At 49.7% G+C, this 26,670-nt stretch overlaps 2 protein-coding genes across 3 annotated transcripts; both read left to right on the top strand.

Moving 5' to 3' along the window:
• Positions 1–4,824: 4,824 nt before the first annotated feature.
• On the top strand, positions 4,825–8,758 carry TMED4 (transmembrane p24 trafficking protein 4). Its single transcript, XM_050783441.1, has 5 exons — positions 4,825–5,068; positions 5,295–5,395; positions 5,544–5,669; positions 5,879–6,025; positions 7,462–8,758. The coding sequence occupies exons 1-5, from the start codon at positions 4,909–4,911 to the stop codon at positions 7,609–7,611; spliced, it is 684 nt and encodes a 227-aa protein (XP_050639398.1). The 5' UTR covers positions 4,825–4,908; the 3' UTR covers positions 7,612–8,758.
• A 1,349-nt stretch (positions 8,759–10,107) lies between these two features.
• DDX56 (DEAD-box helicase 56) lies at positions 10,108–21,177 on the top strand. 2 transcript variants are annotated; one of them, XM_050783411.1, is made up of 14 exons: positions 10,108–13,160; positions 13,254–13,415; positions 13,958–14,118; positions 14,262–14,432; positions 14,569–14,659; positions 15,269–15,513; positions 16,139–16,258; positions 16,885–16,998; positions 17,119–17,213; positions 17,818–17,891; positions 18,028–18,117; positions 18,775–18,880; positions 20,469–20,542; positions 20,902–21,177. In XM_050783411.1, exons 1-14 carry the CDS (start codon positions 13,101–13,103, stop codon positions 20,977–20,979), a joined length of 1,641 nt encoding a protein of 546 aa, XP_050639368.1. In that variant the 5' UTR covers positions 10,108–13,100; the 3' UTR covers positions 20,980–21,177. The 2 variants fall into 2 exon arrangements, 1 of the variants encoding a protein (XP_050639368.1); XR_007724074.1 differs by lacking the exons at positions 20,469–20,542; positions 20,902–21,177 and having other exon boundaries at positions 18,015–18,117; positions 18,775–18,873.
• Positions 21,178–26,670: the final 5,493 nt, after the last annotated feature.

Here is a 26,670-nt window from a genome sequence, read left to right as displayed (position 1 = left end):
ACTACAGGTGATTGCCACTACACCTGGCTAATTTTCTGTATTTTGGGTAGAGATGGGGTTTCACCATGTTGTCCAGGCTGGTCTCAAACTTCTGAGTTCACATGATCCACCCAAAGTGCTGGGATTACAGGCATGAGCCACCGAGCCTGGCCTAGACAAGGATTTTTGTTTTGGTCACCTATGTTTTCCCATTAGAACAGTGGCTGGCACAAATGGTTGCACAGCACATACTGGCTGAACAAATGAAGGAAGGGGTGGCTGGTCTAGACAAAACACTGCCTCATGGCTTCTGAGCAGAAAAATCTCTCATCTGGGGAATTAGACTCCCTAAGTTAAATTTTCTTTCTTTTTTGGAGATGGGGTCTCACTCTGTTGCCCAGGCTGGAGTGCGGTAGCACCATCACAGCTCACTGCAGCCTCAACCTCCTGGGGGTCAAGCAATCCTCCCACCTCATCCTCCTGAGTAGTTGGGACTACAGACCCATGCCACCATGCCCGGCTAATTTTTTTTTTTTTTTTTTGGTAGAGACAGGGTGTCACCATGTAGCCCAGACTGATCTTGAACTTCTGGACTCAAGCGATCTTCTTGCCTCGGCCTCCCAAATGCTGGGATTACTGGCATGAGCCACTGCGCCTGACTGCCTAAGTTAAATTTTCTACAGTGGAGAATACAATCTCTTTAATATTATCTCTCAGTTAAGACAAATTTCAGCAATCTCCTTAAAAAAAAAAAAATCAGTTTGCCAATATAAATACCATTTCTCACTAATTTGAATTAGAGTTCCTTGGAAAAATAGTTGATATTGTTTCTAGGACAGTAAATGTATAAAACAGAAAGCAAGGAAGTCTAGGGTGTCCAATCTTTTGGCTTTCCTGGGCCACACTGGAAGAATTGTCTTGGGCCACACATAAAATACACTAATGATAGCCGATAAGCTAAAAAAAAAAAAAAAAAAAAAAAAAAGTCACACACAAAAAATCTCGTAAGTTTTAGAAAGTTTATGAATCTGTTTTGGGCTGCATGGGCCACGGGTTGGACAAACTTGACGTAAAGACTACTAGGATTGTAGACTACTAGGATTGTGCCATAAAGACACAGGAGCAACTAAGTATTTGATGAGACAATCCGAACATTTAAAAATGACTGTCATGGATTAATGCACATCAAATATCTAAACATCCATCATTTCATGATAGCACTGCACCTTCTCCCCAAAGAACCTAAATTGGTCCCAGTTAGAGGTTGCTGGGGCATCCATCCATCATTATTATTATTTGAGCAAGGTCACCCATGCTAGAGTGCTGTGGCCCCATCACGGCTCACTGTATCCTCAACTTCCTGGGCTCCAGCCATTTCCCTGCCTCAGCCTCCTAAGTAGCTGGAATTACAGGCATGCACCACCATGCCCGTCTAATTTTTAAATATTTTGTAAAGATGGGGATCTTGCCATTTCCTGGGCTCAAGCAGTCCTCCTGTCTTGGCCTCCCAAAGTGCTGGGATTATAGGCAGAGCCACTGCGTCCCGGAAAGAATCAAGCATACATCCTGGCTATCCTGAATGGATTGTATTTCAAAGTAACCAGAGAGATGAGGGAATGCTCACCTTTGTAGAAGAATCTCATCTTATAAATGCAGGAGGAATGAGAGAATTTGAAATCACCACTTTGCACCCCTAAGGAACATAAATCTACACTAGAGTTTCTCAACCTGGGTACTACGGACATTTTGAGCTGGATAATTCTTTGCTATGGGGTGGGGGAGGTGTGCTCTGTTGAATTATACAATGTTTAGCAACCCAGTTGCAACAATGCAAAATATCTCCAGACATTGCCAAATTTTCCCTTAGTAGGACAGGGCAAAATTAACCCTCGTTGAGAACCAGTGGTCTAATGATCATCAATGTTTGCTAGACTATTAGAAGAAAGGCTGATAGTAAACTTCATGGATAATCAGGATGACAACCCCCAAGTTGAGAGATGAATTACAATATTACTAAGAGAAAACCACGCCTTGTGCCTCAGTAGAAGTACACAGTGCCAGCCATGAAGTGTTATTGCAAACAAAACAAAACCCAAAAAAACCCAAACCTCAACATTACACCTAAACCTAACGAAGCCTCTAGCCAGGGGTAAATCCAAGCTTTTTGGGGCCTTACACTACACAAATTTCACAGTCCTCTTTAAGAAAAAGACACAAAATTATGTGAAATCAGGTACAGGGGTCTATGCAAGGGAGAGCCTGAATATTAAGCTTCATTAGTTTCACTGTAAACCTCCCCTGACTCTAGAATTAACAATGATTACAGGACATACCAGGGACAAAAAACATTAAATGACACCTGAGATACAATCAGCAAAACCCAGAAAGTGGAAAATTCTGTTGGTCAAATGATCCAGTTTCTTCAATAAGAAACTTTTTTTTATATATATATGAATATATATAAATATATATGAATATATATAAATATATATATGAATATATATAAATATATATGAATATATATAAATATATATATGAATATATATAAATATATATGAATATATATAAATATATATATGAATATATATAAATATATATGAAATATATATAAATATATATGAATATATATAAATATATATGAATATATATAAATATATATATGAATATATATATATTTTTGGACACGGAGTCTCGCTCTCACCCAGGCTGGAGTGCCACTCCACGATCTCAGCTCACTGCAACCTCCGCCTCCTGGGTTCAAGTGATTCTTCTGCCTCATCCTCCCAAGTAGCTGGGACTACAGGTGAGCACCACCACACCCAGCTAATTTTTGTATTTTTAGTAGACACAGGGTTTCACCATATTGGCCAGGCTGGTCTTGAACTCCTGACCTCGTGATCTGCCCAACTTGGTCTGCCAAAGTGCTGAGATTACAGGTGTGAGCCACTGCGCCCAGCCCTGTTTTTGTTTTTGAGATAGAATCTCACTCTGTTGCCCAGGCTGGAGTATAGTGGCACCACCATCTCAGCTCACTGCAACTTCTGCCTCCCTGATTCTAGCGATTCTCCTGCCTCAGCCTCCCAAGTAGCTGGGATTACAAATGTGCACCACCACACCTGGCTAATTTTTGTATTTTTAGTAGAGACAGGGTTTCACCATGTTGGCCAGGCTGGTCTTGAACTCCTGACCTCAAGTGATCCTTCCCCCTCAGCCTCCCAAAGTGCTGGGATTACAGGCATGAGCCACTGTGCCCAGCTGGAATTGTTATATATTAAAAGACATATATTTCTATGAAATGCAGTAAGTAAACCTTGTTTGGACCCTAATTAATCTAATGTACAAAGTTTTTTTAAGGCAATGGGGGAAATTAAACATACTAGGTATTAAGTGATGTTAAATAATTTTTAAAATTTTGGTGGGTGTGATAATAGTATAAAGTCCTTATCTGTTAGAGACACACATTGACGTATTTATAGGTGAAATGACACGATGTACAGGATTTGCTTTAATATACAGCACTTCAAAAAAATGCAGAAAGGGATAGATGAAATGAGAAAGGCAGCAAACTGACTGTTGTTGAAGTTGGATGATGAGTACAGTCCTCCCTTATGATCCGAGGGGGATAATTCCTGGACTCCCACGGATACCAAAATCCAGGTATGCCCAAGTCTCTTATGAAAGTTCATTGTAACTATTCTACTTTTATATGTTTGGAAATTCTGTTGATAAAATATATTTTTAGTAGAGACGGGGGTTTCACCTTGTTGGCCCAGCTGGTCTCGAACTCCTAATCTAAGGTGATCCACCAGCCTTGGCCGCCCAAAGTGCTAGCATTACAGGCTTAAGCCATCGCGCCCGCCCGGCCTTGATAAAAATAAAGTTTTAATCTTCCTTTGCTCTGATTCCATGCCTACTAAGTAACATTCTAGTTTTTCACTTTCAAAAGGGTGTGCTGTAACTAGGGGATGTAAACAAGCTCCATGACCCTACTTATTCCTAAGTTTTCGTTTCACCCTCCACCTTTTTTTTTTAAGACAGGGTATCACGCTCGGTCGCCCAGGCTGGAGCACGATCACTGCTTAATGCATACTCGATCTCCTGGGTTCAAGCGATCCTCCTGCCTCAGCCTCCTAAGTAGCTGGGACTGCAGGCGCACACTACCATACCGGTTAATTTTTTTTTTTTTTTTTTGTAGAAATGGGGGTTTCACCATGTTGCCCAGGCTGGTCCGGAACTCGTGGATTCAAGGGATCCGCCCGCCTCAGCCTCCCAGAGTGCTGGGATTACAGGTGTCAGCCACGAAGCCCGGCCCCAGCTTCTTAAAAGAATGATCCGAAACTATGGCAGCACTGGGCTTTTAGTCCCTACCCAAGAAATGCCCGCTCGCAGAGGCTCGGCGCGGCAGGGTCTCCCGACGTGACAGGGTGTGGGTCTGAATTCAGCCTTGGTTCTTACGAGTCAGATAGGTGAATACGCAAAGAAAAACATCACAGGGCTTCCTCATTGTTTTTAGCACAGAAAACACTCGAGAGCCCGCGCTGAGAACCCAAAAGGCACGCTTCAGGCCATCGTAGCCACCAAGCCTGGCCAGATTCTGAAACCCAAATCGCTAACTGGGGGCCGAGGGCGGGCGTGACTGCGCAGGCGCGTCTCCCCAGCAAGATGCCGGAGGTAAGCTGTGGCGTAGGGGGTGAGAAATTGAGAGCGGACGTCATTGCGCATGCGCCCTCTGACGTCATTGCGGCGGTGGGTGGGTCCCGGACTGTGGCGCGGAGCCCGGCAGTGTTCGGTACGGAAGGGGTTGCAGGAGACGGCGATTGGATATCACTGCGCAGGCGTCCTCTTCCCCTAACGCTCAGGGTCGCTAGGGTGGCGCGCAGGCGCAGAGCGGTGCGCAGATGTGCGCAGGCGCCTAGGGGGTGAGGCGCGATGGCAGGTGTGCGGGCTGGGCTTCTGCGGGCGATGGGGCGGCAAGTACTGCTGCTTCTCGCGCTGTGCGCCACAGGCGCCCGGGGGCTCTACTTCCACATCGGCGAGACCGAGAAGCGCTGTTTCATCGAGGAAATCCCCGACGAGACCATGGTCATCGGTCAGGCGGGCTGAGGGTGGGGAGGCCCTTGGTACCCCGCTCAGCCCTCGGCGGCTCTCTCTCCTCCCGAGCCCAGCCGGGTCGCTGCCCCCGCCCCATACCTAGCCTGAGGGGTGCCCCGAGGACGCAAGGCCCCCTGCCTAGAGCCCCGGACCGCACGTCTGAGGGGGCCGGGCGGAGAGGCGGCCCACTAGGGCCGGGTCGTGACTATGTGTCTGCCCCGCAGGCAACTATCGTACCCAGATGTGGGATAAGCAGAAGGAGGTCTTCCTGCCCTCGACCCCTGGCCTGGGCATGCATGTGGAAGTGAAGGACCCCGACGGCAAAGTAAGGCTGGCGCTGGTCCACGCAGCCGTTCTTCAGTGGAGCTCCCGTGGGGTGTAAAGCACTGCCTGGTCGAGCCCTCAAGGGACAGGAGCTTGAACCTGGACAGGCTGCGGTATAAAGGTGGGGCCTTCACTCACACATGTTGCAGGTGGTGCTGTCCCGGCAGTACGGCTCGGAGGGCCGCTTCACGTTCACCTCCCACACGCCCGGTGACCATCAAATCTGTCTGCACTCCAACTCTACCAGGATGGCTCTCTTCGCTGGTGGCAAACTGGTAAGAGGATTCTCTCTTTGGCTTCAGCTTAGAATCTCTCACTTGTTTCCAAATTTTGATTTATCATCATTTTGACACTTTGTAGCACAGTCAGAATCGGGGAGACAGATGTTGCCCTCTGCTCCACAGCCAGGGACAATAGTGGGTTCCATACCCTTGAACAGACAACTGGAGGCCCCACCACTCATACATTCCATGTTTCCTTGTAGCGTGTGCATCTCGACATCCAGGTTGGGGAGCATGCCAACAACTACCCTGAGATTGCTGCAAAAGATAAGCTGACGGAGTTACAGCTCCGCGCCCGCCAGTTGCTTGATCAAGTGGAACAGATTCAGAAGGAGCAGGATTACCAAAGGGTAAGTGCATATCTTCTTGTAATTGGAGAGGTCAGTTGACCTTTATACCCACTATACCTACTCAAGTTTCTGCTTGCGAGATCAGCTCTGCAGAGAATGGAATGAAAGGTATTGGTGTATATAGATTTTTTGTTTGTTTTTGAGATGGAGTTTCACTCTTGTTGCCCAGGCTGGAGTGCAATGGCACAATCTTGGCTCACTGCAACCTCCCCCTCCCCGGGTTCAAGCGATTCTCCTGCCTCAGCCTCCTGAGTAGCTGGGATTACAGGCGTGCGCCACCACGCCTGGTTAATTTTGTACTTTTAGTAGAGACGGGCTTTCTCCATGTTGGTCAGGCTGGTCTCAAACTCCTGACATCAGGTGATCCGCCTGCCTCAGCCTCCCAAAGTGCTGGGATTACAGGTGTGAGCCACCGTGCCCTGCCTGTTTTGCTTTTTTATCAAAACTTTTTGTTGTGGTAAAATACACATAACACCAAATGTGCCATTTTAATTCAGTGGTATTAAGTGCATTCATAATGTTGAGATACCAACACCATCATCCAGCTCCAGAAGTTTTTCGTCTTCTCAAACTAAAAATCTGTACTTGTTTTGTCTTGTTTTTGAGATGGAGTCTCACTTTGTTGCCCAGGCTGGAGCGCAGTGGTGTGATCTCGGCTCACTGCAACCTCCGCCTCCTAGGTTCAAGTGATTCCCCTGCCTCAGCCTCCCGAGTAGCTGGGATTACAGGCGAGTGCCACCATGCCTGGCTCATTTTTGTGTTTTTAGTAGAGACTGGGTTTCACCATGTTGGCCAGGCTGGTCTTGAACTCCTGACCTCAGGCGATCCACTGCCTCAGCCTTCCAAAGTGTTGGGATTACAGGCCTGAGCCACTGCACCCAGCAAATCTGTACTTATTATAAACAGTAACTTCCCGTTTCCTTTTCTTCTGATACCCACCATTCTACTTTCTGTCTCTACCATCCCAACTACGCTACTTCATATAAGCAGAATCATTTAGTATTTCTCCTTTTGTGATTGGCTTATTTCACTGAGTATAATGTTCACAGTTCATCCATGGTATAGCATTTTAAGGTTAATATTCCATTGTATGCATGTGCCACATTTCGCTTTCAGTAGTCATTTTTAAGCTCTATAAAATAAAGTGAAGAAAGAATAGTTCACAATCTAGTAATAGCCATTGCCTGTTTCTCTTGCAATCTTGTTGGAAATGATAGGATCATGATTTCAGTCCCAACAGAGATGCTTGTGGAGGAACAGCCCATCCCTTTCTTGGGGCACCCTCATTAGGGAGACGATAGCACTCCTAATGGAGTCACAGGTAGTATTCCAAAAGGAGTTTGGCCCTGGAGTTGAGTAGTTATATGCAGGGAGGGACCTCACAACAGCCAGGGACTGTTTCTCCTGCTCATTTAACCCTGTGTTGCCCCACACAGTATCGTGAAGAGCGCTTCCGACTGACAAGCGAGAGCACCAACCAGAGGGTCCTATGGTGGTCCATTGCTCAGACTGTCATCCTCATCCTCACTGGCATCTGGCAGATGCGTCACCTCAAGAGCTTCTTTGAGGCCAAGAAGCTGGTGTAGTGCCCTCTTTGTATGATCCTTCCTTTTTACCTCATTTATTTGGTACTTTCCCCACACAGTCCTTTATCCACCTGGATTTTTAGGGCAAAAAAATGAAAAAGAATAAGTCACATTGGTTCCATGGCCACAAACCATTCAGATCAGCCACTTGCCAACCCTGGTTCTTAAGGACACAGGACATTAGTCCAATCTTTCAAAATCTGTCTTAGGGCTTATGAGGAATCAGAACCCAGGACTCAGTCCTGCCTCTTTTGCCTCAAGTGATTTTCCTCTGTTTTTCACTAAATAAGCAAATGAAAACTCTCTCCATTACCTTCTGCTCTCTTTGTCCACTTACGCAGTAGGTGACTGGCATGCGCCACAGAGCAGGCCCTGCCTCACTGTCTGCTAGTCAGTTCTGGGTTCACTCAGTGGCTTTGTGAATGTAAATAAGGGGCAGGTCTTCGCCCTAGAGGATTGAAATGTTTTTCTATATCTTAGAACTATTTTTGGATAAATTATATATTTTCCTTCCTAGTAGAAGTGTTACTGCCTGTACTAGCTCCAAACACCCATGCAGTTTCTGCATTCTAGGTTTTTTTAATTTATTTTTTTTGAGTTTTGCTCTTGTTGCCCAGGCTGGAGTGCAATGGCATGATTTCAGCTCACTGGCAACCTCTGCCTCCCGGGTTCAAATGATTCTCCTGGCTCAGTCTCCTGAGTAGCTGGGATTACAGGTGCCCGCCACCACGCCCAGCTAATTTTTGTAGTTTTAGTAGAGACGGGGTTTCACCATGTTGGCCAGGCTGGTCTTGGACTCCTGATCTCAGTTGATCCACCTGCCTCAGCCTCTGCATTCAGTTTATTCACACATTTTTGGTTACTCCCATGGCAGCTCCTAGGATTTCAGTGGTCTGTGGGCCAGAAAGCAGGCATTGGGTCTGATCTCAAGGCTGTATCAGAGGGCCAAGCAGAGTTCTTTTGGATACCTGCTTTTCATCCCACAGGGCCTCAGAGTCAGAGGTAAGGTAGCAACAGAGCTAGCATGGGTTAATGCACTCTTACCCTCCTTCTCAACTTTTATTTAAGCTGTGCTAAATGTTTTCTTTGAGGGAACCAGATTTGGTTCTTTGCAGAATTTTCCAGTGAAATAAAACATGTTGTAATAGCTGCGTTTGAGATGAAATAAGATGTTGAGGGCAGACGGGAGGCACCTAAAGGAAAAGAGGAAAGGTGCCTGGACTGCCTATGCAGATGACCTGGAGTGGACTTCACTATGGACTCGTGGTGCTAAAGCTTGGCTTGAACAGGCAGTCTAGGGGACATGGGAATACACAGGGTGGTTGCTCAGTCATTTGCAAAGGTCAACCAAATAGAACACACATTTGCAAGATATCATCTGAGGAAATTAAGTACCTTCTTAGCCATCTGAATCATAAATTTGAACAAATATACTTCCCTCATGCCCTTCTGTATAAAACTTAATACCATTAGTTCCCCATTCTTGACATTTTATTTCAGTTATTATATATTTATTTGAAATATTTATTAAATTACCTGACTCACAGAACTAAATTCTTCTTTTGTTATTTATGTCCTGTACCATATATATACCTCTCTATATATATATATATAAAATTTTTATGTTCATTTATTTGAGACAGTCTTGCTCTGTCACCCAGACTGGAGTGCAGTGGCATGATCTTGGCTCACTGCAACCTCTGCCTCCCAGGTTCAAGCAATTCTGCCTCAGCCTCCTGAGTAGCTGGGATTACAGGCACCTACCACCACACCCGGCTACTTTTGTATTTTTATTTTATTTTATTTTATTTTATTTATTTATTTGAGATGGAGTCTCACTCTATCACCCAGGCTGGAGTGCAGTGGTGTAATCTTGGCTCGCTGCAACCTCCACCTCCTGAATTCAAGAGATTCTCCTGCCTCAGACTGCTGAGTAGCTGGGATTACAGGTACCTGCCACCATGCCCAGCTAATTTTTGTTTAGTAGAGATGGGGTTTTGCCATGTTGACCAGGCTGGTCTTGAACTCCTGACCTCAGGTGATCTGCCCGCCTCGCCTCCCAAAGTGCTGGGATTACAGGTGTGAGCTGGCTGGGCATGGGTGATGGGGTCTTGCTCTGTCCCCAAGGCTAGAGTGTAGTGGTGCCATCATAGCTCAAAGCAACCTTGAGCTCCCAGGTTCAAGTGATCCTCCTACCTTACCCTCCAAAGTAGCTGGTACTACAGGTATACCCCACTGTGCCTGGCTATTTTTACTCTTAAAAATACATGTGGTCTGGACACGGTGGCTCACGCCTGTAATCCTAGCACTTTGGGAAGCCAAGGTGGGTGGATCCTATAGCCCAGGAGTTCGAGACCAGCCTGGGCAACATGGCGAAATCTTGTCTCTGCAAAAAATACAAAAAATTTAGCTGGCGGAACACGCCTATAGTCCCAGCTACTTGAGAGGCTGGGATGGAAAGATCACTTGAGCCCGGGAGGTCAAGGCTGTAGTGAGCCATGATCGTGCCACTGCACTCCAGGCTGGGCAACAGAGTGATCCCATCTGAAAAAAAACAAAAAAACAAAATGCAATTTAGGACCTGGTGGGGTGGCTCACACCTATAATCCCAGCACTTTGGGAGGCCAAGGCAGGTGGATCACCTGAGGTCAGGAGTTTGAGACCAGGCTGGCCAACATGGTGAAACCCTGTCTCTACTAAAAGTATAAAAATTAGCCAGGCTTGGTAGTGTGTGCCTGTAATCCCAGCTATTCAGGAGGCTGAGGCAGGAGAATCGCTTGAACCCAGGAGGAGGTTGCAGTGAGCAGAAATCGAGCTACTGCACTGCAGCCTGGGGGGCAGAGTGAGACTCTGTCTCAAAAAAAAAAAAAATTTTAGTTCTCTAGGCTTTTCCATTTAATATTTTTATATCCTCATATTTCTAAATCTGGATAACAGTGTTACAGTCCAGTAAGGTGAATTGTGAATTGCTGAAATTCTTCAGATGTTTTAAAGAGTTTTCAGTATTCCTCATGTTGGAATTAATGCAGAGAAAAATCATGTCCTTTGAACTAGTTACATGTTGTGGAATTCTGGCCTGCAGCTTTTGGGGATTATGTGACATACTGGGAGGGACACATTTCTGCTCTGTGGCTGTTATTAGAAATCTAGTCGGCAAATCAGACTAAGCTTGTGAGAAGACAGGAAGGCACAGATTAAGGTTGAGCCGGCCTTCAACAGGTTTGGCTGGCAGTAGACACAATGGAGCACATCTTAACTATTGTGGTAGGTCCTGGGTTTCTCTTGGTAGTTTTTGATAGAAAGGGGAATGGTGTGAGGAAAAAGTGGGCACACATTTCACCTTTCCACTGATGAGACAGGTGGAATTGGGATAGTCAGTGGATGGGCCAATAGCTGGTGGCTGTGAGAAGAATGAGGATTTCCATACTGGTGTGTCATATTTGCAGATAGGTTGTGACCTAAAAAGTTTTTTAAAAAACAGCAGTTAGGGGCCGGGCGCGGTGGCTCATGCCTGTAATCCCAGCACTTTGGGAGGCCGAGGCAGGCGGATCACAAGGTCAGGAGATTCAGACCATCCTAGCTAACATGGTGAAACCCTGTCTCTACTAAAAATACAAAAAATCAGCCGGGCGTGGTGGCGGGAGCCTGTAGTCCCAGCTACTCAGGAGGCTGAGGCAGGAGAATGGCGTGAACCTGGGAGACGGAGCTTGCAGTGAGCCGAGATCGTGCCACTGCACTCCAGCGTGGGCAACAGAGTGAGACTCTGTCTAAAAAACAAACAAAAAAACAGCAGTTAGGGTACACAAAAATTTTGGTGATTTTCCCCTGAATACTACCCTTGACTCTATTTCGAAATTCCTGCTTTCTCAGAGTTTACAACATCCTTGCCAAACAGCCTTCTCCCTCCTTACCACAAAAAAAGAAAAAAAAGTTCTGGGGTTGGGAGGACACTCCATTCTTAACATCCTCTATATCCCAGCCCAGTTCCCCAGCTCTCGCTGGGACTAGTTGTACCTATCTCCATCATTTGGTCCCAGCATGACTACCCATTGGTGCATGAGCTGATCTGTTAACCTAACAGCCAGATGCTAGTCTCTGGTATTCAGATGCTGGGCTGCATCATATAGGATACTATCACAGGATCACCCTGGAAGCTTGTTGACATAGATTCCTGTGCAACACTCAGATACAGTCTTAATGTAGATTTGTGTTGGGTGGTATGGTAGGCAGAATAATGGCCTACCACTCTGAAACACGTGAATATGTTACCTAACATGACAAAAGAGAATTAAATTGCTAATCAGATGACTGTAAAATAGATTATCCTGGATCATCTGGATGGGCCTAATGTAATCACAAAGGTCTGTTTCCTTGCCTCTTCCAGCTTGGCTCTGGCTCCCTTCCTCCAGCAAGGGTGGGTTGAGCCTTCACATGGCACCACTTTGACCTCTTCTGCTTCCCTCTTCTACACTGAAAGACTTGTGGGCCAGGAGGGGTGGCTCGCACCTGTAATCCCAGCACTTTGGTAGGCCGAGGAATGCAGATCACTTGGCCCCAGGAGTTCAAAACCGTCCTGGGCAACATGGCGAAACCCCATCTAGAAAGAAAACAGAAGGGAGGGGGGAGGGGGACATACATATATATACACACACATATATGTACGTACATACATACACACTAACTGGACGTGGTGGTGCGTGCCTGTAGTCTTAGCTTTCCAGGAGGCTGAGGTGGGAGGATCGCGCCAGCCTGGATAACAGTGAGACCATGTCTCAAAAAAAAAAGATTTGTGATTAGGATTCTTGGTCCTCACCTGTATTAGTTTCCTATTGCTACTGTAACAAATTATCACAAATTTAGTGGCTTAAAACGACGCAAGTCTGTAGGTCAGAAGTCTGACACGGGTCTTAACTGGCGACCCGAGTCAGACTTGGGACACAAAGAACAGAAACCAAGCTGTGTAGGTGTCTGATAGGCAGCCTGGTTAGGGAGCCCTACAGCAACCCGCCCTTCCTCTCTCTCAGGCAAAGTTGCTGCCATGGCTCATTATTCCAACCGGTTCCCTTCAGCCCAGTCGATCTCAGTGGCTCCATCATAGGGTGGTGTGCCCGGCGGGACCCTAACCAAGCAGGAAGACGGTCGTGCCCGTCACGACCTCGGCCCTCGGCCCTCGGCTCCGGCCGAGGTTTCTCCTGCAGGTCGCGAGAATCAGGTGCGTCAGCGGCGTCCGGGAACGCCGGAGGAGTCTGTGGGGCGGCTCTGCAGTCATAAGGACCCCTTCGACCCCAGCACGTCCGCTCCACCGCCTCCTCCTAGACCCAGTCGCTGGCGCTGCGCAGTCGCAGAGCTCCGCCCGAACACCGGAAGCCTAGGCGCCAGCACTTCCGGGAAGTGACGGTGTCTCCGAAGCTGATTGGTTGTTGCTTTGCCCCCCGCGTCCGTGGCTTTTTTCCTGCAGTGCGTGCGTGCTGTCGCTAGTGAGCAGCGCCATGGAGGACTCAGAAGCACTGGGCTTTGAACACATGGGCCTCGATCCCCGGCTCCTGCAGGTACACGCGAGGGCTGGGGAGCCGGCTTATGGGCTCCGCGGGGCGCGCCATCACTCTTCGCGCCGCTTGAGCCGCACTCCTGGTCTCTCCTAGGCTGTCACCGATATGGGCTGGTCGCGACCTACGCTGATCCAGGAAAAGGCCATCCCACTGGCCCTAGAAGGGAAGGACCTCCTGGCTCGGGCCCGCACGGGCTCCGGCAAGACGGCAGCTTATGCTATTCCGATGCTGCAGCTGTTGCTCCACAGGAAGGCGGTGGGTAACGAGAAAGCTGAGGGGAGGAAGGAGGCGAGCTCCAAAAGCCTGGGAAGGGCTGTTCCCGTTTGTCGGAGGTTTTCTCTTGGTCCTGTACCCGTGCAGGCCGGCCTGAGAACCTGGTGCTGTTGTGGCAGACACTCTGGGCTGTAGTAGTTCAGGTTACCTGGATCCTTGTCCAGGCCCTGCTACCACCAACCTTTGCGTAATCTTCAACAAAGCACTTTATTTTGTTTCTTAACATAAAAAGGGAGCACATCTCTTTTTTCTACTTATAGAATTATTGTGAGAATTTAGCTTCATAACTAGTACGTTTAAAGTAGCTTCATAAACATAGAGTACGTTATTCTTTTTGAGGGTCAGTGCCTGAGGAAACAACTCTCCACTCTGCATTCTGAGGCTGGCAGAGTGATAGATAATCAAAATACTGCTGAGTAGGGTTGCAGCGATGGGTCAGTTAGGCTGGAACGGGTAGAGAAAAGCATCAGGTGGACACAGTGATGTGCACTGCTGGCTAAAGTCTTTAATTCATATTCTTACAGACAGGTCCGGTGGTAGAACAGGCAGTGAGAGGCCTTGTTCTTGTTCCTACCAAGGAACTGGCACGGCAGGCACAGTCCATGATTCAGCAGCTGGCTACCTACTGTGCTCGGGATGTCCGAGTGGCCAGTGTCTCAGCTGCCGAAGACTCAGCCTCTCAGAGGTGGGTAAAAGCAGCAAAGCGGTACCTGAATGAAGCCACACAGAGTTGTGGGGTTGGGTTTGTGTGTGGCAAAAAAGAGCAAGTCCAGGGTGAGATCCCAGCTGCTACATTGTCCCTGATATTGATGTGTTGCCCACCTGCAGAGCTATGCTGATGGAGAAGCCAGATGTGGTAGTGGGGACCCCATCTCGCATATTAAGCCACTTGCAGCAAGACAGCCTGAAACTTCGTGACTCCCTGGAGCTTTTGGTGGTGGACGAAGCTGATCTTCTTTTTTCCTTTGGCTTTGAAGAAGAGCTCAAGAGTCTCCTCTGGTAAGGCAGAAGTGGGTGTGATTCCTAGTGGAAACATCTGTGAGTAGGAATTGGGACGAGAGTCAGGTGGCTGGAAGCTAGTTACTACAATTAGTGGCCCTTGGAGCTGGAATCTCACTGGACTCTTTCATTTCAGTCACTTGCCCCGGATTTACCAGGCGTTTCTCATGTCGGCAACTTTTAATGAGGACGTACAAGCACTCAAGGAGCTAGTATTACATAACCCGGTAAGAGGCACCATGGAAGTGTCTGGAGCTGCAGGCATGGGGGCACTCAAAGATCTTGATGCTCCTCCTTAGGGAGCCTTTGGTGTTTTGGGTGGGACAGTTGTCACTTAGTGTCTCGTCCCTGGTCCTGAGGCACTAAAAGTCAGTGGTCTAAAATCACTGTATATTTCCCAGTGTCCACAGGGGATGTCTCCCATTTCAGGCCATACTTTGCCTAAAATCCTGAGCAAGGACCTCCCCTCAGGGGCAGCTTTGAGCAGCAGAGCGAAAATTCTAAGGCCAAGGTTCTCATCTTAAGTAAACTTTACCTTTCAGAAGGCGTGTTGCTGTAGGCCTTCCCTCCTCGATGTAGTCCTTTATTGATGTGTTTCTCTTTGTTCTGTGCTTGGAAGTATTTTATATATGGTTTTGGTGGTATACTCTATATACCACAACAATTAGGGCATTTTGGGGTTTTAGGTTACAAAACTGGAGGAGACTTAGGGTGCCAGGAATCCTTAAATGCATCTCTGCCCTGCACTAAAATGTTGATGCTTTGATTGGTGAGTAAGTGGCCATACCATCTCTGCGTTCTTTTCCTTTCTGACCACAGGCCTGTTTTCTCCCCAGGTTACCCTTAAGTTACAGGAGTCCCAGCTGCCTGGGCCAGACCAGTTACAGCAGTTTCAGGTGGTCTGTGAGACTGAGGAAGACAAATTCCTGCTGCTGTATGCCCTGCTCAAGCTGTCATTGATTCGGGGCAAGTCTCTGCTCTTTGTCAACACTCTAGAGCGGAGTTACCGGCTACGCCTGTTCCTGGAGCAGTTCAGCATTCCCACCTGTGTGCTCAATGGCGAACTTCCACTGCGCTCCAGGTTTGCTATAGCCAACATCTTGGTTGAGATAAGTTGAAGATAGAGATGGAAAGGGGACCCAGTTAATGTTCTGTTTCTTAAGCACTTAGTAGGGGCCAGGTTCGAGATGTAACTGATACTGACTGACTTCTGCCAACTCCAAAATCCCTATCATGGCGGGGCGCCGTGGCTCATGCCTGTAATCCCAGCACTTTGGGAGGCCAAGGTGGGCGAATTGCCTGAGATCGGGAGTTCAAGACCAGCCTGGCCAGCATGGTGAAACCCCGTCTCTACTAAAAATACAAAAGTTAGCCAGGTGTGGTGGCAGGCGCCTGTAATCCCAGCTACTCGGGAAGCTGGAACAGGAGAATTGCTTAAACCCGGGAGGTGGAGGTTGCAGTGAGCTGAGATCGTGCCATTGCACTCCAGCCTGGTGAACAAGAGTGAAACTCTGTCTCAAAAAAAAACAAAACCCTGTCATTATTTTATTTCCAGCTGAGGAAACTGAGGCACAATGATTAAGTAGGGAAAGAGATTAAGAAGAGGAAAAAGTAGGAAAGGGTGATGGTTACTATGATAGTAGGGATGGCAGAGGGGCCTCAATCTTGCTCTGCCGAGCTGATTCTCTGTCCACTCTTGGCTGCAGGTGCCACATCATCTCACAGTTCAACCAAGGCTTTTACGACTGTGTCATAGCAACTGATGCCGAAGTCCTGGGGGCCCCGGTCAAGGGCAAGCGTCGGGGCCGAGGACCCAAAGGGGACAAGTGAGTCCATGCCTCTTTTTCCATCCCTCCCCAGAAAGACTGGTTTCTTTTAGCTTTTTGGAAGACTAAAACTGGAGTGCACAGAGCAGGGAGCCAAACCTTCCAGGCCTGGCTGGTAGTATAGCCCAGAGAGCCCCGCAGGTTCTTGCTCAGCTGCCTGGATATAAAGAAGGGAGTGGATGGTGCACACTGCATATGCAGCATGAAGGGCAAGATTGGTGGGGTTGTTGGCATGCAGAGCCCTGCAGGGGAGATGGCCTGTCCTGCATGTGGCTGTGACTTACAGGGAGCATATTTCTGAAGGGAAAAGGAACCCCCCAACTCTCCAGTCTCTCTCCACCTGAAGGCTTGACTAGCTCAGGGTTGGTTCTCAGATCACCATGTAGGGCATTGAGTTCTGCTGTTGTCCCAGAACGGAGGTCAGGCCAGGATTTGGCTCCATGTCAAAGCTCCAGGCTGCCCCAGGAAACCCTGACTCCTGGAACGGTTCCGTTGTTGAAGAGTCCTCTGTATGTCAGGGTCTTATGATCTACAGGCATTGTTTAGAGGAAGTTTTGCTGATTCAGCTTGTGAATACCTGCCCAGAGGAGAGGAAGGGTCCGACTGACATTGAGTTATCTCTGTAGGGCCTCTGATCCGGAGGCAGGTGTGGCCCGGGGCATAGACTTCCACCATGTGTCTGCTGTGCTCAACTTTGATCTTCCCCCAACCCCTGAGGCCTACATCCATCGAGCCGGCAGGTAGGAGGGCTAGGAGCTTGATGGCCCAGGCACCTGTGTGGTGGGCACGCTGAGGGACTTGGGGTGTACTGTACAGAGCCTGCGGGTTGGAGATGCAAGCTGCACTGTCTCTCCTTGCAGGACAGCACGCGCTAACAACCCAGGCATAGTCTTAACCTTTGTGCTGCCCACGGAGCAGTCCCACTTAGGCAAGATTGAGGAGCTTCTCAGTGGAGGTAAGAGCCTGGCTCTTGTGGGCCTGGGCCAGGGTCAGGCTTCTCGCACAATGCTTTAAAATTCCATGATGATGATGACAGAGGTCACAACATAGTATGACACGCCACTTCCACCATCCATCCTTGTTTTGCCCTGAGTGGCAGGCACTGTTCCCCTTGAGAGATAAACAAATTGAGGTAATTTGTCCAAAGTCATGCTTACTGTCTGCCTCATGAGCGTTGAGTGACCTGACATGCTGCTGTGACAGCTCAGGACACCACCTGACCCCAGGGTGCTGGGTGATCCTAGACTGCTCTCTGTGGCCATCGTCACGGGGTACCTTGACTCCCAAGGAATACTATGGGGTACTCCTTGGGAGAGGAGAAGAGAGTGGGTGACGGGTTCGTGGGCTCGGGGCCACACAGGCCACCCCCATCCACACACAGGGACAGATGGGTCATCACTGTAAGAGGTCCAGGTACAGCTAAGCTACATGTTTGGCATCCCAGGAAGGCGGTGGGTCCCCTGCAGCTTTGCCCCAAGGAGGAGGCGCAGGAGACCTTCATTGAAGACCTTGTCCTAAGGCCTCAGCCTGTGGGACCCTCACTGCTTTCTTCTCCACAGAGAACAGGGGCCCCATTCTGCTCCCCTACCAGTTCCGGATGGAGGAGATCGAGGGCTTCCGCTATCGCTGCAGGGTGAGCTGCTGTGGTGGGGAGGGGAATGAGAGGGGAGGGACTGTGGCCCAGGGATTGCACCCTGTTGCTGAGCATCCAGGCGTGAGGGAGGATTTGGGGCAGCCTCACTGTCTTGACCTTCAGTGTCCACCCCCAGGATGCCATGCGCTCAGTGACTAAGCAGGCCATTCGGGAGGCGAGATTGAAGGAGATCAAGGAGGAGCTTCTGCACTCTGAGAAGCTTAAGGTGAGGGGATGGGAAGTGAGGAGGGGACAAATCTTAGACGGCTGCCCTTTTTTGGAGACTCGCTGAGCTCCGAGTGGTGAGAAGCAGAGAACTGGGCCGTTTTCTGGCCTTTGGCACAGAAAGGGAGGAAATGGAAGGAAGCCAGTCTGTTCTGCTTGGTGGTAAATTGGCACAACCTTATGATGGACACTGTCCAGCAGAATTACAAGCTCGTGTCCTTTCATCCAAAATTCCACTTCTGGAACTTAATCTTGGTCACACTTGTGAATATGCACGGTCAAGCATGTGTCTGCATTCCTCATGGCATTATCATGGAACCAAAAGATGGAAACAGCCCGGGGCCACCATCGGGGGCTTGCTAGGTAAGCTCAGGTGCATCCAGAGCCGAAAGTTACATGGGAAGGAACGAGGTTGGTTGTGTGTCCATATGAAACAGTCTGTAAGGTGATGCCCAGCAAAAAGTGGTGCAGGATACTGCCGTGTGTGTCGTGGAGAAGGGAAAATAGAAACGTCCACTCCCGGGGGGTGTGAGAAATGTGCAGAAGCAGGTGCCTCATGCCTTTTGAAACACATGACTGTGTTATCCTTTGAAAGCTCAGTCTGTGAAGTCACACAAGAAAGATGTTCACGCTGTGGCTCTCCCTCTTCCCCCGGCAGACATACTTTGAAGACAACCCCAGGGACCTCCAGCTGCTGCGGCATGACCTACCTTTGCACCCCGCAGTGGTGAAGCCCCACCTGGGCCATGTTCCTGACTACCTGGGTGAGTGTGGCCTGACGGGGCAGGAAGTAGCAGGCTGGGGAAGTGGCATTAATTTCTCCGCTGCTGGATCAGCCCCTGTGCTTGGTGCTGGGGATGCTCAGGCAGAATAGGACCCGGAGACGCTGGCAGCACACGGGCATGTAAACAGGCACACCCCGTGTTTCTAAACTTGTTTGCTTGGTCCCACAGGTTAGCTGTCACTGTCTCCATTTTAGAGATGAGAAAATTGGGGTAGTGCAGAGTGGGTGGCAGACCCAGGATTTCAGGCCAGGTGGTCTCCAGAGCTGGGCCAAATTGCTGTCCATGGGTCAAAGGGAGTGAACAGGTTTGGGAGAGAGTCACGGGCAGGAAGCAGAGAAAGCCACCTGAGCTGCAAAAGACTCAAGATTAGCAGCCACTGAAGAGGCATCTGTGGAGTCTCTGGGTAAGAACAGTCAGCAGGGAGACAAACACTATAAGGCCTAAACAGAAAAGGTGGCAAAAGAAGAGCCAGTGGTGGTGGGAGGAATGCGGGGGTAGTGTAGGCATGGGGTCAGGACCCTGGGATTGGTTTCTGTGGTGCAGCCCGGGCTAGAGTTTTATGTGACCTTTAAAGCTGGGGACCTCTCTTCATCTTAGGCAGGCTCTGGGTAATGACTTCTTTCAGTGTCTCATAGGAGATGTTTTTGGTAATGAGTATGTGTGACTTTTATGCCTAAAATGGATTGAAGGAGAAGAGTGGTGGAGATGAGGCTGTGGGCAGCAAGTGCAGGACCCTTCCCAGTGCCACAGGCTCTGCTCAGCCTGGACCTGCAGCCACCCAGCGGGTGTGGTGTTGCTGCCCTGGAGGTGACAAAGGGTGGAGATGGAATGTTCCAGGGCAGGAAAAACCTGGACACTGGGAAAGGAAGGATCCAGAAGAGATGGGAACATGAAAATGCCAGAGAGAGTGGTGGGGGCCAGGTTCTCACAGGATAGTGAGCTGGAAGAGACCCCAGTCCAGGTCCTGGCCTGAGATGTGAGGAGGGGATTTGGGAGGGTGGGTAGGGAGGAAGAGGGTAAGGCCAGAGCTTTGGCCTGAGGAACGCAGTCTGCTGCTATAGCGGAGTCACTTGCCAAGGTGTGGCCAGGAGGTTTAGAAGGACCGGGAGAAGGTGGAAAGGTGTCAGGATGTGGGATGTTTGACACTTGAAGAGGAGGGCCCACGTGTGGTTGGCTTGGGGGAGTCCGTGGGGTGGGCGAGTTGAAGATAGAGCCAAGATCAGGTGCAGCTGGGATGTGGGCCCCCTGTATCTGTAGTAATGGGCCACAGATGAAGAAATTACCTGTTGACTTTTATTTCAGCTACATTTTCTTTCTTTAAGGGTGTCTTTTTCTTTCTTGTTACATGTTTATTGGAACAAATCTAAACAATACAGGAGATTGATTTAGATAGTGGAAGTCTAAGGTGCTCACATTCTCCTAGCCCTGTGCAGGTGTGATAGTGAACAGGTATATGTCATAGGCTGCCAGTTGGGTCAGAATTGGAGAATTTGCTGCAGAATCAGTGGGAGGGCAGGGATGGGAGCAGTAGTGGTGAGCCCACTGCTCAGGCAAGCATCTCTTGCAGTTCCTCCTGCTCTTCGTGGCCTGGTGCGCCCTCACAAGAAGCGGAAGAAGCTGTCTTCTTGTAGGAAGGCCAGGGTATGGCTCCTGGGGACTTGGGGACAGCTGCAGGACTCCTCCCCACCTGCTCTTTGTCATCACCAGAATGTGTAGGCGCCTTGCCCTAGGGAGGGGGGGAGAGGGCACCCTAGAACCGGGCTCCCAAAATCTGGTGGCTGGGACACAATCTGGTGTAGGATAGGGATACTTTTGCAGCTGCCTGCAGGCCCTGCTTTTCTTTCCCCAGCTGCCTTTCCCCATTTCCTTGTCTGCAGCACCTTCTGGTCATGTTGGCCAGGTGCCGGCACGGCTCCCTTTGTGTCTTTCTCAGTTGGGTGGGTGGGTGGATAGTTTGTCAGCCTGATTCCCCCCACTAACCTGTGACTTTGCCTCCTTAGAGAGTGAAGTCCCAGAACCCACTGCGCAGCTTCAAGCACAAAGGAAAGAAATTCAGACCCACAGCCAAGCCCTCCTGAGGTTGTTGGGCCTCTCTGGAGCTGAGCACATTGTGGAGCACAGGCTTCCACCCTTCATGGACAGGCGAGGCTCTGGTGCTTACTGCACAGCCTGAACAGACAATTCTGGGGCTGGCAGTGCTGGGCCCTTTAGCTCCTTGGCACTTCCAAGCTGGCATCTTGCCCCTTGACAGCAGAATAAAAATTTTAGCTGCCCCAGTTTGTGCCTCCGGCATATGAAAAGGACTGTTCGAATCCCCAAAACATCAGGAGTCAGGAAACTTCTGGAAGACAGCAGCGCCTGGCTCTGCAGCTGCATGCAGTGCTTCACTTGGCCAGCAGAGGTCAGCTGTGCTGAGCTGCCCCAGCCGTGAGAAGAGAAGCTTGCCCTTGCCGGCAGGTGGCTATGGCCGGCCCAGAGCCTTCCTGTGCAGCTGCTGCAGCCCTGCTGCCTGGGATCAGGCTGGGAGATGGGCCTTCCTGACCGCCAGCCTTCCTCTCCCCCAGCACACGCACATGTAGATTCGGGGGGAAGCTGCCTGCTCTTTCTTAGAGGAGCCAGGGCAGTTAATCTGCTGGTCCCTTTCTGAACAACTGTTGATGTGTGAGCTCTGTCTGTGTGTTATGTGCGTAAGCGGTGGTGTAACATGCACACACATGTACTGTTCCTTGTGCCCTGGCTTCAGCTCTCCAGCTGCCTTCTCAGCCTGAAGGCTGGGCTTCTCTGCTGGCTTGAGGCCCTAGATTGCATGTCGCCTGCTTACTAGGCGTCACAAGGCCAGGCTGGGGGCATGAGGAGGTTGGGGCAGCGGGAGAGTGGGGAGAAACTAGGGGAGTGCCTGCATATTTTAGAAAGAACCAAGTTTTTTCTTGGCAAAAACTTGTACAGAGACGAGTGAGGTTGGGCCTTTGGTCACGGTGGGATTGAAGCCAGCAGGACCCGAGATTTGGTGCCTCCATGATCCCTGCTCCTCTTCGGTTAATGCCCAAGGATTTCCATGAAGCCAGCGTGTATGATGGGGGCAGGAAGGTGGTATTTTCTGGGCAGGCGTGAACTAGAGCTGCCAGGGAGCTGCAGACAGTATTCTTGCAGTCTGGTGGTTAGGGGTATTCAGAAGGAAAAAGTTAATGGAACCGGCGATAAAGAGCAACCATTTGAGCATCTACTGGGAGACACCTGTCAACTGCACAGACCCTATCAGTGGGCATCACTCCCACCTCTTGGAAGACGAGACAGGGCAGAGAGTGCCTGCAGTGCTGAGGCCTGGTCCTTGCCCTAGGTTGGCCTTCCCACCTGACTTCATGGAGTACTGAGGCTGGTCCTGAGGACAGTGAGTGCCCTGGATGTTGCGACCAGGCTGTGTTCTTTTTTTTTTTTTTTTTTTTTTTTTGAGACGGAGTCTTGCTCTGCCGCCCAGGCTGGAGTGCAGTGGCCGGATCTCAGCTCACTGCAAGCTCCGCCTCCCGGGTTCACGCCATTCTCCTGCCTCAGCCTCCCGAGTAGTTGGGACTACAGGCGCCCGCCTCCGCACCCGGCTAGTTTTTTGTATTTTTTAGTAGAGACGGGGTTTCACCATGTTAGCCAGGATGGTCTCGATCTCCTGACCTCGTGATCCGCCCGTCTCGGCCTCCCAAAGTGCTGGGAATACAGGCTTGAGCCACCGCGCCCGGCCGACCAGGCTGTGTTCTAAAGTGATGCACAGCCTGTCTCCACTGTGTTTATCTCTCTGACCCTGTCACTACCAGTCACACCCTACCGAGAGAGCTTGTATCCCAGAGCCACCCTGGATGGAGAGGAGATTGGTTTCCCCAGTGATTTCCTTCTTGAGGGGATGGGGTAGAGGAGCATGGAGCTAGCCTTTGCTGTATTCCTGCATGGGGACAGCAGGGTCTGGGCCCGGAGCAGAGGAGCTTGGGTAAAGGTATGGTGGCTGTTTGTTCAAAGTGTACATTCAGGCCGGGCGTGGTGGCTCACGCTTGTAATCCCAGCACTTTGGGAGGCTGAGGCAGGTGGATCACGAGGTCAGGAGATCAAGGCCATCCCAGCCAACATGGTGAAACCCTGTCTACTAAAAATACAAAAATTAGCTGGGCGTGGTGGCATGTACCTGTAATCCCAGTTACCCGGGAGGCTGAGGCAGGAGAATCGCTTGAACCTGGGAGTCAGAGTTTGTGGTGAGCCAAGATCGCACCACTGCACTCCAGCCTAGTGACAGAGCGAGACTCCGTCTCAAAAAAAAAAAAGTGTACATTCAGGGCCAGGCCCGGTGGCTCACACCTGTAATCCCAGCACTTTGGGAGGCCGAGGCAGGTGGATCACGAGGTCAGGAGATTGAGGCCAGCTTGACCAACATGGTGAAACCCCATCTCTACTAAAAATACAAAAATTAGCCGGGCAGGGTGGTGAGCACTTGTAATCCTAGCTACTCGGGAGGCTGAGGCAGGAGAATCGCTAGAACCTGGGAGGCGGAGGTTGCAGTGAGCCGAGATTGCGCCACTGCACTCCAGCCTTGGCAACAAAGCGAGACTCCGTCTCAAAAACCAAAAAGTGTACCTACCTTCCTCCTAATGGCATCCCTGGGGGAAGCTATTTCTACATTTTAGGTGGGGAAGATGAGGCTCAGAAGTTGCCTGGAGTATGAGGTTCTGTGCAGGGTTTGGACTCTGGCCTGTCTACCCTGGTGGAATAGCTGGTACCACGGGGCCTTTTGCTGTGGGGTTAGGCACCATGTGGGTGCTCTGGGGCCCTGGCATTGGATAGAATGGGAGGATTGCTTGAGCCCAGAAGTTCGAGGCTGTATGATCACGCAGCTGCCCTCCATCCTGGGCAACACACTGAGACACTCTGTTTTTTTTTTTGTTTTTTGTTTTTTGTTTTGAGACAGAGTCTCGCTTTGTTGACCAGGCTAGAGTGCGTTGGTGCAATCTCAGCTCACTGCAACCTCTGCCTCCTGGGTTTAGACAGTTCTCCCTGCCTCAGCCTCTCCTGGGTAGCTGGGATTACAGGCGGCCACCACCATGCCTGGCTATTTTTTGTATTTTTAGTAGAGACAGGCTTTCACTGTGTTGGTCAGGCTGGTCTTGAACTCCTGACTTCAGGTGATCCACCTCGGCCTCTCAAAGTGCTGGGATTATAGGTGTGAGCCACCATGCCTGGCCGTGAGACCCCTGTCTTTAAAAAATAAAGGACAGGGGCTGGGTGTGGTGGTTCACATCTGTAATCCCAGCACTTTGGGAGGCCAAGGTGGGCGGATCATGAGGTCAGGAGATGGAGACCATCCTCACTAACACGGTGAAACCCCGTCTCTACTGAAAATACAAAAAATTAGCCAGGCGTGGCGGCGGGCACCCGTAGTCCCAGCTACTCAGGAGGCTGAGGCAGGAGAATGGCGTGAACCCGGGAGGCGGAGCTTGCAGTGAGCTGAGATTGTGCCACTGCACTCCAGCCTGGACGACAGAGCGAGACTCCGTGTGAAAAAAAATGAATAAAGAAAGAACAGGAAAGTCTATCTTCATGTCCTGAGACTACAGAGAGAAAGTATCCAGGGCTCGTTCAATACCCCACCTGGGAGGCAGTTACCATGTGCCCATTTACATGTGAGCAAACAGGTACTCAGGGTTGGCCTCTTGGAGTTAGTCTCTCTGGCCAAAGCCTGTGCCCTTTGCACAAACATGCAAATCAGAACTGGGGCAGGCGTTGGATGAGAGTATGTGTGCTATGAGCAAATGAACGTAGGGCTGTCCAGGGCCAGACAGCGCAGAGGATGTGTGGGCCTGGAAGGGAAGAAGGGGGTGTGGCATGTGCTGCCTGGAAGCCTAAGGCTTCACTAAACAGCAGAGAAGCTTGGATGGCTTTCAGACTGGTGACGCCCTGGGCTCAAGCAGGAAGGTCAGGAGAGTGCAGTGGCATCTCCACTCTGGGCTGGCACAGTTTTGCCCACACCTACACCTGAATGGGTGCCTGAGTGTCTGGACTGTGCTAGGGTGTGGAATCAGATGGACAAGGCACAGTCTATGAGGCAAGGAGCAGAGATGGTCAACCAATGCAGACTGCTCAATAGTCATGTTGGGAGTTCAGGGTACTGGAGGGCTATAAGGGGCCCTCACCCAGTTGGAGAGAATGCTGGCTTCCTTGAGAAAGTGGTGAAAGTGTCTCATTCCTAGACACTTTTCAAAAGAAGACATACATGCAACCAACAAACATTTGAAAAAAAAGCTCAATATCACTGATCATTAAAGAAACACAAAACCACAATGAGATGCCATCTCACACCAGCCAGAATGTCTATTTTTTTTTTTTTTTTTTTTGAGACGGAGTCTCGCTCTGTCGCCCAGGCTGGAGTGCAGTGGCCGGATCTCAGCTCACTGCAAGCTCCGCCTCCCGGGTTCACGCCATTCTCCGGCCTCAGCCTCCCGAGTAGCTGGGACTACAGGCGCCCGCCTCCTCGCCCAGCTAGTTTTTTGTATTTCTTAATAGAGACGGGGTTTCACCGTGTTAGCCAGGATGGTTTCGATCTCCTGACCTCGTGATCCGCCCGTCTCGGCCTCCCAAAGTGCTGGGATTACAGGCTTGAGCCACCGCGCCCGGCCCAGAATGTCTATTATTAAAAAGTTAAAAAAAGAAAAAAATAACATGCTGGCAAAGTTGCAGAGAAAAGGGAATACTTGTACAGTGTTGGTGGGAGTGTAAATTAGTTAAACCATTGTGGAAAGCAGCGTGGCAATTCCTCAAGGACCTAAAAGCAGAACTACCATTCGACCCAGCAATCTCATTACTTGGTATGTACCCAAAGAAATGTAAGTCATTCTGCCATAAAGACACATGCACATGTATGTTCATTGCAGCACTATTCACAATAGTAAAGACATGGAATCAACCTATATGCCCATCAATGACAGATTGGATAAAGGAAATGTGGTACATATATGCCATGGAATACTATTCAGACATAAAGACTTGAGATTATGTCCTTTGCAGGATGGAGGAACAAGGATGGAGCTGGAGGCCATTATCTTTAGCAAACTAACACAGGAACAGGAAACCAAATACCACATATTCTCACTTATATTCTCTCACCAAATGATGAGAACACATGGGGACTAAGAGGGAAACCGACAGATACTGAAGCCCAGTGGAAGATGGGAGGAGGGAGAGGAGCAGGAAAAATAACTATTGGGTACTGGGCTTAGTACCTGGGTGACAAAATAATCTGTGCAACAAACCCCCATGACACAAATTTACCTATATAACAAACCTGCATATGTACCACTTAACATAAAATAAAAGTTAAAAACAAGGCCAGGCATGGTGGCTCATGCCTGTAATCCCAGCCCTTTGGGAGGCCGAGATGGGCAGATCACTTGAGATCAGGAGTTCGAGACCAGCCTGCCCAACATGGTAAAACCCTGTCTTTACCAACAACAACAAAAAAAGCCAGGTGTGGTGGCCCATGCCTGTAATCCCAACTACTCGGGAGGCTGAGGCAGGAGAATTGCTTGAACTTGGGAGGCGGAGGTTGCAGTGAGCTGAGATCGCTCCACTGCATTCCCGCTTGGGTGACAAAGCAAGACTCTGTCTCAAAAACAAAACAAAACAAAACAAAACAACATCAGACACCACATGGCAGGATCCAGGATCCAATCAGATCAAGCTCTGGCATCACCCCATGGCAGGATCTAGTCAGATATTACCTCCCAGCATCACCTCATTGT

Source organism: Macaca thibetana, chromosome 3 (assembly GCF_024542745.1).
Source record: "Macaca thibetana thibetana isolate TM-01 chromosome 3, ASM2454274v1, whole genome shotgun sequence".
Taxonomy (NCBI): Eukaryota; Metazoa; Chordata; class Mammalia; order Primates; family Cercopithecidae; genus Macaca; species Macaca thibetana.
This window is presented reverse-complemented; position numbering and strand designations above follow the sequence as displayed.